General features: G+C 42.6%; 1 protein-coding gene across 2 annotated transcripts in view; it reads right to left on the bottom strand.

The window, feature by feature from the left end:
• PHLPP1 (PH domain and leucine rich repeat protein phosphatase 1) overlaps positions 1–12,880 on the bottom strand; it is a 93,826-nt gene that overhangs the window by 34,540 nt on the left and 46,406 nt on the right. For both annotated transcript variants that reach the window (XM_075270892.1, XM_075270893.1), the window contains exon 4: positions 2,597–2,763. In XM_075270892.1, coding sequence (XP_075126993.1) covers positions 2,597–2,763 — 167 coding nt within the window. The remainder of the gene's footprint in view (positions 1–2,596; positions 2,764–12,880) is intronic.

Genomic DNA, 12,880 nt, shown 5'->3' with positions numbered 1-12,880 from the left:
ATCCACTTTACCTGTACTGTATAACGCCATGATTTTTTCGGCCGGTGTGGTCCTGGCTATAAAGAGGTTTTGCAAAATGACTAGGGATCTAGTAAAAACCTATTTCAAAAGGGAAAGAAACACCTATCTGTATATAGCAGTTTCTGGGTTCTAGGTGAAAGGCAACTGATGCGACAAGTACTGTGTTGCCTTATGGGGACTGCCATATTGGGGTAGGGAGACTTCAAAACGAAGCATGCTCTGACTCCTGTGAATTTTAAAAAAAGGTTTGCAACTTACTTCTAGCTGGAAAGATAAAATTGTGCCTCTAGCCCCACCCATTGGAAGGACCTCTTTACAACCTATATGGTTGTCCTTTTCCAAAGGTCAGTGCTAAAGGCATTTCCTTTTTGCAGGTAGCAGAGATGCTTTTATTACAAGTACTGAAAGTGAACAAGTGGGATATTCCTAAAATCATTTCTGATACAGAATTTACGCATGGACTCCACAGGTGCCATGTACTGTATACAACTGTATTCACTATGACAATGAACACACAGGCCAATGGAAGCAATGGATAATGTGAGTAAAGTTCTAAAATAACTTCCTGTACTGAGGAAAACAATCTTAAGAAACGATTAGAAACTTTGTACTTATGCAGTTTTAGAACATAAAAGTTTTCTAAGGTGGTAGAGCAGTCACTATAAGTAGGTTACTACCAGGTATAACCGGATAAGCTCAATAAAAGGATCTGTCCAATTTTGAACTGAAACAATGTAGGCACAAGCTGTATGAAGACCACGTAACCATCACTTTCTTAGATCTACATAAATTATGAAATTCCTCAAACAATTGACAAAAATACATTATTTTATGCACTCAAAAGGTTACACTGATCAAATTCTGGATTGTCATCTTTGTTGCACAATTATTTGTAGAGGTTCCTCCATGTATTTTTATACTTTATCCCGAGGCAAGTATTAACTATGACCTAAATGTGAAAATCAAGGCAAAAGAATGCCTGAAAACTGGTCACCGTTCACCTATCGACTGGGTTATAGAATTGGACATGAAAAGTAAGTCTAACGGGTGGAATTAATGACTTCCATTAGGAAGGGATAACGGGAAAAAGGGAGCACTAACCTCCAAATGACGATATTGTCCTGCTGCTATTATTGTTATATTGTAAAATCACCTATCAGCTTGTGACCTGGGGCCATGAGTCTACATATTCACAACTTACTCATGGGGCTTCCACAAAGGTTTCTTGGCTTTTTTAAAAATTATTCATACACTAACTTAATAATAAATCTGACTGCATAGACTTTTTTGATACAGCAAAAACAAAATTTTCCTATACATTATAAATGTCAACAATATGACATCAAAAATTATCTGCAGACCTGCACACATTAGATCATGGTCGTATCTCTTTTGGAAATAGACAAGCAACAACAACATCACAGCTGTTGGCTACATTGGTATGTGCTCACAACTAGGATTGGTCAACCACAAAAGACAATTTATCTTACTAGAATTTTTAATATTTGATGATCTTTTATCCATTTACATGTGCCAGGGTTGTTACAATTGCAGGAGAATGATCATAATTAATCGATCATAATAATTGTTACATGTGCACAGGCCTTTACAATGCAAGAAAAGATAAACTTACAAGAAGCAAGCTCTTAGACATACACTCCTAAAACTATTATGTAGGTTATCAGAGACAAAACAAATAATATATGTGGGTGTAAACTGTTGCTTGGGCATAGAAGACAATGTGGCTTTTGGAGCACAGATTTAGATGTTTGGTATCTGGATGCCATGCCATGTTTGCAAAGACTCTAAGGTACCAGGAAAGTCAAACCCCCTAGAAAGTGACCCCATTTTGAAAACTGCAGCACTAAAAGAACATATTAAGGGTTGTAGTGAGCATTAGAATCCCAGATGTCAAAACACAGCAGATGGTGAAAAGTAAATATGTAAGCTGTGTCAAGTACATTGTGAACACCCTACTATTTCGCCAGTGGGAGCAGCCTTTATTGGGTTATTTCACTGAAATTCTGTCTTCCTAACAACATCAGGGAAGACAGGCTTGCACATTCCAGTGAGCGCCCTCTATTGGTTTGCAACACTGAGGCAGCAGCTGACTTCCTAATTACATCATGGAAGACAGATTTGCATATTCTTCCCATGGCAAGTAGTCCTATAATTTTTTTTTTTTTTTGGAGGGGGGAGAGAAGGGAGTAAGGTCAACTTCTGGATTTCCCTTGTAAGCTTCATAAACCTGCCTGAAACATGTTTAAGGTGGGGAAACTCAACAATATTGTGGCGTAATTTGCACCATATTTCTGTGTAATGTGTCTTGCACCACATTTATCATCATGTGTTTTAGACACTAGACACTTTCACAATGTGACAGATTTATCATCCAGCATAGGCCACTGTGATAACACTGTCTAGTGTAACTTTGCACTCTTGGCTGAGTTCACATAGTGTGCTTCTATAGGAGAGAAAAAAAAAATCATTTTGTAATCATATTTATTTATTCATAAAGAAGCATGCAGGTTTCTGTCAAAACCAGATACAATATTAGCAAATCTACAAGTCTCACCTGTGAAGGTCATCGAGTGTTCCTTCAATCGCAGGGTCTGGATTAAGCCTGAGTGCATTCTGCTTCAGGTTGAGATGTGTTACATCTTGACTGTAGAAAAGGTTCTCTGGGAGGTGCTCCAAGTTACAGCAGGACAGGTCTACAGAGCTGATACGCTGGGATGCCACCTGTAGACACAACACAATGCGGTTACCACCACCAGTCTGGTTAACCTTGTCCATATAGCTAGTCATCACATCAATATTCTTTGGCAAAATACTAAGGGGGCGTTCACACTACCGTCGGTGTCCGACAGGTAGTGTCCGCTCAAAATCTGTCACGGACATTAGGAGCGGACATTAGCTGTGTCCGTGACACCTGTCATTTATTTCAATGGGCATCGGGTGCGTTCTTTTGCACTCCGTGCCCGTCCTTCCCTGTCCGCAAGTGAAGATGTCCGACTTCTCAAGTGGACAGAAAAACCCTGCATGCAGGGTTCCTCTGTCCGCTTGAGAAGTCGGACATCTTCACTTGCGGACAGGGAAGGACGGGCACGGAGTGCAAAAGAACGCACCCGATGCCCATTGAAATAAATGACAGGTGTCACGGACACAGCTAGTGTCCGCTCCTAATGTCCGTGACAGATGTTGAGCGGACACTAGGAGCGGACACAGACGGTAGTATGAACGCTCCCTAACATGGAAGAGAACAACCTTTGCTAAACTGCCAAATTTTGATTGGATGACACACTGCAGAGTGTAGATAAGAAACATTGCACTTGTGACCATCTTCTCTTTGAAAAAGTGCATGGACCATAACAAGAAGGTGAATTTTTAAAGCTGAATATTTCACATGGGTCTCAAGTATTACAGTATGAGAGAAGACCCTAAATGCACAATAACACATCTGTACTTGTGTATGCTGTTACTACATCCCAAACTCGTCTTGTACAGGTTGCAAACGGGTCATGTCTACTTACATGGACTACAGAAAAATGCACAGAACTATGGCCTCTGTGTTAGATGTGTGAGGAAAAACAGCTAAAAGCAGGCCACGGTGTACTCAAGTGATGACATCAGTACACTTGGCACTATATACCACATCACAGGAAAACCTCAAAAATTGTCACTCTACTTTCATCAGTAAATATCATACCTAATGGCAACGATCAAGACAAGACTGTTACCACTAATATGGCTAGACTAACTTATTTATATTTGAACAACTGTTTAACCCTTTCACGCATAATCACGATAATTTACGTCATTATGCGCAAAGGGTTGTATGGAGCTAAGCTCTCTCCATATCTAGCAGATCCCAACTATATAATACAGCCAGGACCCGCAGCTAAGAGCTGCAATCGGTGCCAACAACGATCGCAGTTGTTAATTTAGATGACGCGGTTAAATGTGACAGTGGCATTTAAAGTGTGTGGCCGTCATGGGCGTTGCCATCTTCAAACGATCGCCGCCCTGATAACTGGGAACCTATTGAAGGCTTCCAGTCTTGTTATATCCCTCCTATTACACACTGTGTGTAATAGAAGGAAATGTATTTCACTATTCACTGCAGTATATTAGCATTGCAATGAATACTATAAATAATCCGATCCCCAGGTTAAAAAACAAAACAAAACTAAAAACAAACAAACAAAAAACATGTCATACCCAGCTCTGTGCACATGAACATTAAAAAGTTACAGGTGTCAGAACATGACAACTAAGGGTGCATTCACGCTACGTATACGGCAGCTTATTCTGAACGTAAAACACGTTCAGAATAAGCGGCGTATAAAGCAGTTCCATTCATTTCTATGGGAGCCGGCATACGAGCGCTCCCCATAGAAATGAATGGGCTGCTTTTTTCACTAGAGCAGTCCCACTGAAGTGAATGGGAAGTCCCCGCGTGTACGGCCCGGCATGAGCAGAGCTAGCCGTACACGCCAGCACATCCCATTCACTTCAATGGGAGCGCTCGTAGTGAAAGAAGCAGCCCATTCATTTCTATTGGGAGCGCTCGTATGCCGGCTCCCATAGAAATGAATGGAACTGCTTTATACGCCGCTTATTCTGAATGTGTTTTACGTTCAGAATAAGCTGCTGTATACGTAGTGTGAATGCACCCTTAAACTGTTCTCTCTATTGTCAATGTTTTACAGGTAGCATGTCATTTTTGCCCCGTAGTGGCATAAAAATTAAACCCTTAAAATTGGCTCAAATGCATTTCTTTTTCCAGTTCCACCTCATTCAGAATGATTTTTTTCCAGCTTCCCAGTACATTGTACAAGATGCCATTACAAAGTACAATTTGTCCCACAAACAATAAGCCCTCATGTGACTATGAATTGAAAAAAAGAAAAAAAAAAAAAAACAACTTATGGCTCTTGGAATGGGGGTGAGGAAAAAACGAAAATGCAAAAACAAAAATTAAAAAAAAGAGGCATGAAAGGGTTAATTTTAAACGGTGTATACATTTAGATAAGGTTATGTTCATGAGAAAACCCCTTTAAATTACAGTTCTAGAACACGACTCCTATAACGATTGTACCATGCCTCTAGAAATGCAAGAATAACTTAGCAGATGCCATTAAGAGATGTAGAGATGGTGCTGAATTGTTACTTACTATAGAGTACAAGTATCAAAACCAGATATCAGAAGAGCTGTCAGATCCTCTTCAAATGGTCATTAAGAACTACAGTATACAGGGTGTCCACAAAATGAAAGAATAGACTTTAACCACTATATGAAGTGTTTTTTTTTTTTTTATTCATGAACATGTAACCAGAAATGCACCGTTGTGGTGTTGCAGGAAGACCGAGATGTCGGTTTTTCTATCCCTCACTGCACCATGTGAAAGGAAAAGCGAAGAAGAGAAAGCGCTTTAATGGGAAGTGATCCTCTCCTACCCTCATGTTCTTCACCTCATACACAGCCCTGTACTCCTGTATACGAATATTCAGTAAAAAACAGAAACAGGAAAAAATACAGGATTTCACAGAAAGGACATAAAATTTGTTAAAGTATATTACTAAATTTATTAAATGACAAATATTGTCCGAAATCAAAAGTTGTCCAAAAGATTAGGTACATTTAAAAATACATGTCTTCCTAGTTGATAGAAAGTATCACATGGACACCTACAGTGGTTCAGCTGCAATGACTATGGTCAAGTGCTCAAACAGTAGTGATTTTCCATGCTAGGCAAAAATAGTATGTACCAGTATGCTTTTAATATCAAAGATTATATCCAAGTAACAATAAAATTCTCAGTGGGATTTCGGAGGAGAATTCTATGAAAGAGAGGGGGGGGGGGGGGGAGTGAACCTTGTCCAGATCTAAATGAGCTGGTTATTACTATCTCGTGAACAAACAATTAGCACGGGAGTAAAGGTAAAGATATTTTCTGTCCCCACACCTCTACGATAGTGCCACGTGGAGACAGCCTGAGAGCTGGAAATACTAAACAAATGTTATTGCTGTCCACTTCTCATCACTACAAAACATGGATCCTTTGTGATCTCTGAAAGATGCTGTCATTGGATTTTTCAATAAGTTACAATCATTTATAGACAAACTATAGATAAACACAAATCACACCACCAAACAAAACAGTTTATCACTGATACCAACAAAGGGCCTTTACCAAAAAAATCACAAAAAAAAGCCCAAAAACTTAAGTGTACAAGCTCTCACTTGTGTCAAAGGGATAGAATATTTATTCAGAACTATAGCAGAGAACATGTAAGTTTAGACCCAAATTTTGTGCACAGTACTATGTAGACTGGTCATTTAAAAGTTGCAGTGCACATGCCTAGGTAGAGCTGGTAGTACTGGTGTATGGTAGTGTAGTATAAAATATAATATAGTATGTACTAGTAGTAGTAAATCACAGAAGTCAGGGGTGTGGTAGGAGAATAGACTGTGTGACTCTCTGATGCTAGGATCACACTTACTGTTCGGGTTTCGATTCTTTGAGTCCACTTGGGGACCCAAAAGCGGAAAGCCAATCCGCTTAAATAGCAGTTACCCATGGACCCCATAGACTATAATAGGGTCCACCGGGTTTCCGCCCCAAAAAATGCAGAGAGAAGAGTCCTACTTCCAGGACGTTTTTCTCTGTATTTTTCAAAAGGAATGGGGGGCAGAATCCCAGAACGAAGACCGAGCAAATGTGAACTTAGCTTGAACTGATCAGCTGCCAATAGATATGACCATGAATGCAAGTACTTTCTACTGCAAAGATAGGCAACCTTCGGCACTCTAGCTGTTGTAAAACTACAACTCCCAGCATGCACACTTGCTCTACTGTTCTTGGACCTCCCATGGAAATGAATGGAGCATGTTCTACACCCTGAAACCAATTGTAGGTACTGCAGCACAGTCCCACTGAAATCTATGGGAAAACGCAGCAATAACTACACTTCCCACAATAATTTTTTTTTCTTTTTAAATGTAGATTGTGAGCCCCATATAGGGGCTCACAATGTACATATTTCTTTAGCAGTATGTCTTTGGAGTATGGGAGGAAATACACGCAAACGCAGGGAGAACATACAAACTCCTTGCAGATGTTGGTCCTTGGCAGGAATCGAACCCAGGACTCCATCGCTGCAAGGCTACAGTGCTAGCCACCGAGGCACCGTGTTGCCCCCTACTTCCCACAATAGTTTGTAAACAATACAGAGAGCCATGCTGTCTCGGTAATGGTGATGGTTCCAGGTCTTGGACCACTGCAGATCTAATATTGATGGCCTAAGGACACCATCAATGTTAGAAACTGAATAACAGCAAATTAGTGTCTGATAACACATTCCATTTCCAGGGGATTTTCCATCTACAATCGGCTGGCACTGCGCTCTGATGTATCATCACTGGCAAACTATTCCTACGGCCTGCACTCTGCTGTCCCTATACTGTACCAGGAGCTCTGGGCCACAGATGACATCCTCAGGGGCCGCATGTGGCCTGTAAGTTTAAGACCCCTGGGATAGGGGATAAATATCTGTTTGCTGGGGGTCAGATTGAGACCAGCAGAGAAGAGGGTTACACTGGTGCCCCATGTAAATTAAGTGCTAGTGCACATACTTTTCCACAATCTCTGGCAGTCTCATAGAAGTGAATGGAGCGACAGTATAGCATGCAGACTTTAATCTACATTCACGCAACAAGTGATTAATAACCTTGCGACAGATTTTTCTTTTAACTACACACACAGCCGCCTTATACCTTGCTTATCTGAATATAGCCTTGTACTCTCTGGTACAGTCAAGAGTAGTTTTATTAATTTCTAATGGATGCAAACAGGTGCTAAATTGCATCGGTTTACGTCATAAATAGAGATGAGCGAACAGTATTCTATCGAACTCATGTTCGATCGGATATTAGGCTGTTCGGCATGTTCGAATCGAACACCGCGTGGTAAAGTGCGCCATTACTCGATTCCCCTCCCACCTTCCCTGGCGCCTTTTTTGCTCCAATAACAGCGCAGGGTAGGTGGGACAGGAACTACGACACCGGTGACGTTGAAAAAAGTAGGCAAAACCCATTGGCTGTCGAAAACATGTGACCTCTAATTTAAAAGAACAGCGACGCCCAGCTTCGCGTCATTCTGAGCTTGCAATTCACCGGGGACGGAGGTTTCCGTCCAGTTAGCTAGGGGTTAGATTCTGGGTAGGCAGGGACAGGCTAGGATAGGAAGGAGAAGACAACCAACAGCTCTTATAAGAGCTAAATTCCAGGGAGAAGCTTGTCAGTGTAACGTGGCACTGATGGTCTCAATCGCCGCAACCCAGCTTTCCCCGGATCCTGAATGGAATACACTGACAGTGTATTCCCGTATACCCGATATATACCCCCGATACCCGTTCCAACGGTGTGCCCCCCCACCTTCACCCCAGAAATACCCTGCAAGTCCCCTAGCAATAGAATTGGGGCTATATACACCCACTATTTTTGCTACTGCCATATAGTGCCATTGTCTCACTGGGAATTCAAAGAATATATTGGGCTTACATATAACTTCAATTCCAGGGAGAAGCTTGTCAGTGTAACGTGGCACTGACGGGCTCAATCGCCGCAACCCAGCTTTCCCAGGATCCTGAATGGAACACACTGACAGTGTATTCCCGTATACCCCATATATACACCCCAAATCCCCGTTCCAACGGTGTGCCCCCCCACCTTCACCTCTGAAATACCCTGCAAGTCCCCTAGCAATAGAATTGGGGCTATATACACCCACTATTTTTGCTACTGGTATATAGTGCCATTGTCTGACTGGGAATTCAAAGAATATATTGGGGTTACGTGCACCCACAATTTTTGCTACTGGTATATAGTGCCATTGTCTCACTGGGAATTCAAAGAATATATGGGGGTTACGTGCACCCACAATTTTTGCTACTGCTATACAGTGCCATTGTCTGACTGGGAATTCAAAGAATATATTGGGGTTACGTGCACCCACAATTTTTGCTACTGGTACATAGTGCCATTGTCTCACTGGGAATTCAAAGAATATATTGGGGTTATGTGCACCCACAATTTTTGCTACTGCTATATAGTGCCAGTTTCTGACTGGTAATTCAAAGAATATATTGGGGTTACGTGCACCCACAATTTTTGCTACTGGTATATAGTGCCAGTTTCTGACTGGGAATTCAAAGAATATATGGGGGTTACGTGCACCCACAATTTTTGCTACTGCTATATAGTGCCATTGTCTCACTGGGAATTCAAAGAATATATGGGGGTTATGTGCACCCACAATTTTTGCTACTGGTATACAGTGCCATTGTCTCACTGGGAATTCAAAGAATATATTGGGGTTACGTGCACCCACAATTTTTGCTACTGGTATATAGTGCCATTGTCTGACTGGGAATTCAAAGAATATATTGGGGTTACAAATACCCTCATTTCTTGCTACTGGTATATAGTGCCATTGTCTGACTGGGAATTCAAAGAATATATTGGGGTTACGTGCACCCACAATTTTTGCTACTGGTATATAGTGCCATTGTCTCACTGGGAATTCAAAGAATATATTGGGGTTATGTGCACCCACAATTTTTGCTACTGCTATACAGTGCCATTGTCTCACTGGGAATTCAAAGAATATATTGGGGTTATGTGCACCCACAATTTTTGCTACTGCTATATAGTGCCAGTTTCTGACTGGTAATTCAAAGAATATATTGGGGTTACGTGCACCCACAATTTTTGCTACTGGTATATAGTGCCATTGTCTGACTGGGAATTCAAAGAATATATGGGGGTTACGTGCACCCACAATTTTTGCTACTGCTATACAGTGCCATTGTCTCACTGGGAATTCAAAGAATATATTGGGGTTACGTGCACCCACAATTTTTGCTACTGCTATACAGTGCCATTGTCTGACTGGGAATTCAAAGAATATATTGGGGTTACAAATACCCTCATTTCTTGCTACTGGTATATAGTGCCATTGTCTCACTGGGAATTCAAACAATATATGGGGGTTATGTGCACCCACAATTTTTGCTACTGCTATACAGTGCCATTGTCTCACTGGGAATTCAAAGAATATATTGGGGTTACGTGCACCCACAATTTTTGCTACTGGTATATAGTGCCAGTTTCTGACTGGGAATTCAAAGAATATATGGGGGTTACGTGCACCCACAATTTTTGCTACTGGTATATAGTGCCATTGTCTGACTGGGAATTCAAAGAATATATTGGGGTTACGTGCACCCACAATTTTTGCTACTGGTATATAGTGCCATTGTCTCACTGGGAATTCCACAAATAATTTGGGGATTCATTCACCCTACATCTCAGGCTCTTGCCATATTCACCCAGGTTGTCAGTGCTGCACCAGCTCGTTCCCAGACAGCTCGGCCCAAAAAACACGTTACCTATATAGAGGATTTGGACAATGAAGACAACATGTTCTAAATCTAATGTCTGCACCTTCTCCAGAATTAAAATAAAGGCAGCGTTTAACTTTCAAATAGCACTGCACAAAGGAAGAGCTTATCAGCTTGTCTCATGACATGCTACTGAAAAGTGTCATTTGTGTATCTTAATGTAAATATAGTTGTATAAGCTTTTTGGGTTTTAGGCACTGCCAAGTTATTTATTACCACCCGCTCCCTTATAATGATGATGACGCCAAAGTCACTGTGGGTGTTCAGAGCTCACAGCTTTGGTTGACATTTGTCTTGCTCTCTGTCGGTACCAGCTGTCTTTTTGGATACCGTAAAGTTATGTTGACTTTATTAACAGCTATAGAAGCTTTAGCCAGGTTGTGACGGTGTGTAACCCTAACAACACTAAGTGGGATGCACATTAATAGTCAGTCTATGTACGCTAAACGTATCACTGAAGTAATTTTTTTTCCCTCTCCCCTAATATAAGAAAGGAACAGACATTAGACCTAGACTGGGGTTCGAGGCTTGTAAAAATCCAGTATTATTTGTTCTTCATGATGTGAAATATGTGTTGAAAAGCAACCCAAGATGAAGTCAGCCATGTGTGCCAGTGTGTTACTTGGCATGCCTTTGCTGGCCCCAACTGTAAGGGTCACTCTCCATTTCCTCCATTTTCCACTCCCCTTCACACCATTTGTGGTGAAGCAATGGGATGCACTGAAGTGCACCCTCTAGCCTCGTGTGGGACAGGGACATCAGATGCCACTCCAACCCCCTCGTCTTCCTCCGCCAGCCAACGGTGCGAAGATGAGAGGAGTGTGCTCTGAATGTTTTCTGCCTAGCAGAGGCTAGTTCTCACTTACGAAAATGGCCCCACTTTGACCTGTATATCAGGCACAATGGTGTAGGTTTCAAAGAAACATGGCACCAACAAGTTGAAAAACGTGGGCCATGCGTGGACCGTGTTTGAGTCTGGCAAGCTCCAGATCTGCTACCAGGTTCCAGCCATTATCACAGGCGCAAAAATGCCAGGCCCCAGGTGTAGCAGGGAAAAAAAAATGCCATCTCAGCCAGGATGGCATCCCTGACCTCGGAGGCACTGTGCTGTCTGTCCCCCAAGCTGATCAGTTTCAGCACGGCCTGCTGACATCTCCCCATGCCAGTGTTACAGTGTTTTCCGCTAGTAGCTGGGGTGGAGGTTGCAGCATCGTAGGGTTTCAGTCTACTCCTGCCATGAATTTTGGCCTGGGAGAGGAGATAGGCCACCCCAGTTTGCACCCGGGGAACAGACTCCACCACATTCACCCTGCCTGTCATTAAAGATAAGCACTGCAGCATGCCTGACCACAGGCGCTTGTCCATGTGTCGGTGGTCAAGTGGACCTTGCAGCAAAGCGCAGAGCTCTGGGCCCGACTGATGTTATGGGACACATGCAGGCGCAAGGCAGGGACAGCACACCAAGAGAAGTAGTAACGGCTAGGCCCAGCATAGGGAGGTGCCCCAGCTGCCATCTGCTGACGGAAGGCCTGGGTCTCCAGAAGCATTAACAAACACCAACATCTCCAGGGCCAGCAGTTTATCGATGAGGCTGTTAAAGGCTTGGGCATGGGGGTGGGTTGTGTTGTACTTCTGCCTGCAATGAAAAGCTTGGGAAATGTGGAGTGGCTGGGAAGAGGCGCATGATGGTGCAGGCCAAAAGGACGCATGAGGGTGAACTCCCCAATGTGTCAGAGATAGGTGTGTAGGTGTCCTTGCATCATATACTTGCACCATATTTGGCTTTGGAAGTTAATTTTGTGCCAAAAAGTGGTTAAGACAGCGATCCCTCAGCTACTCCCGTTACACTGTCTAGTGAAATTACCATCTTTGGAAGTGGACCACCACTTGTAAGATCCCAAAGGAAGCAGGCAAGAGATGTGCAGTGCAGAAAAAAAGATGAGAAAATAAGTGTAGGCTGTAGAGCACAGAGGGATCGGAGAGGACAGAGCTGGTGTCGGCCAGGTATTCCCACAACATGCGCCTATACTTGTCCCTCCTGGTGACACTAGGCCCCTGAGTGGCAGTAATTTGTCCAGGGGGGCCATTAACGTGTTCCAGACCTAGGAATAAGTCTTCCAACAGGGTAGAGTTTTGCATGCCTTTGCTTCTACCCACTGTTTTTGCTGCTTAGCTTCCCTCCACATCTACACTGCTTTCACCCCTAAACATCACCCCAGTTTATGCCTTTGCTTCTACCCTGGTTTTTTTTGTTGAATTAGCTTCCCTCCACATCTACACTGCTTTAGCCCCTAAACATCACCCCAGTTTATGCCTTTGCTTCTACCCTGGTTTTTTTTGTTGAATTAGCTTCCCTCCACATCTACACTGCTTTAGCCCCTAGACATCACCC

This window comes from Leptodactylus fuscus, chromosome 4 (assembly GCF_031893055.1).
Source record: "Leptodactylus fuscus isolate aLepFus1 chromosome 4, aLepFus1.hap2, whole genome shotgun sequence".
Classification (NCBI taxonomy): Eukaryota; Metazoa; Chordata; class Amphibia; order Anura; family Leptodactylidae; genus Leptodactylus; species Leptodactylus fuscus.
Note: the sequence above shows the minus strand (reverse complement) of the source record. Positions and strands in the feature narration are given on the sequence as shown.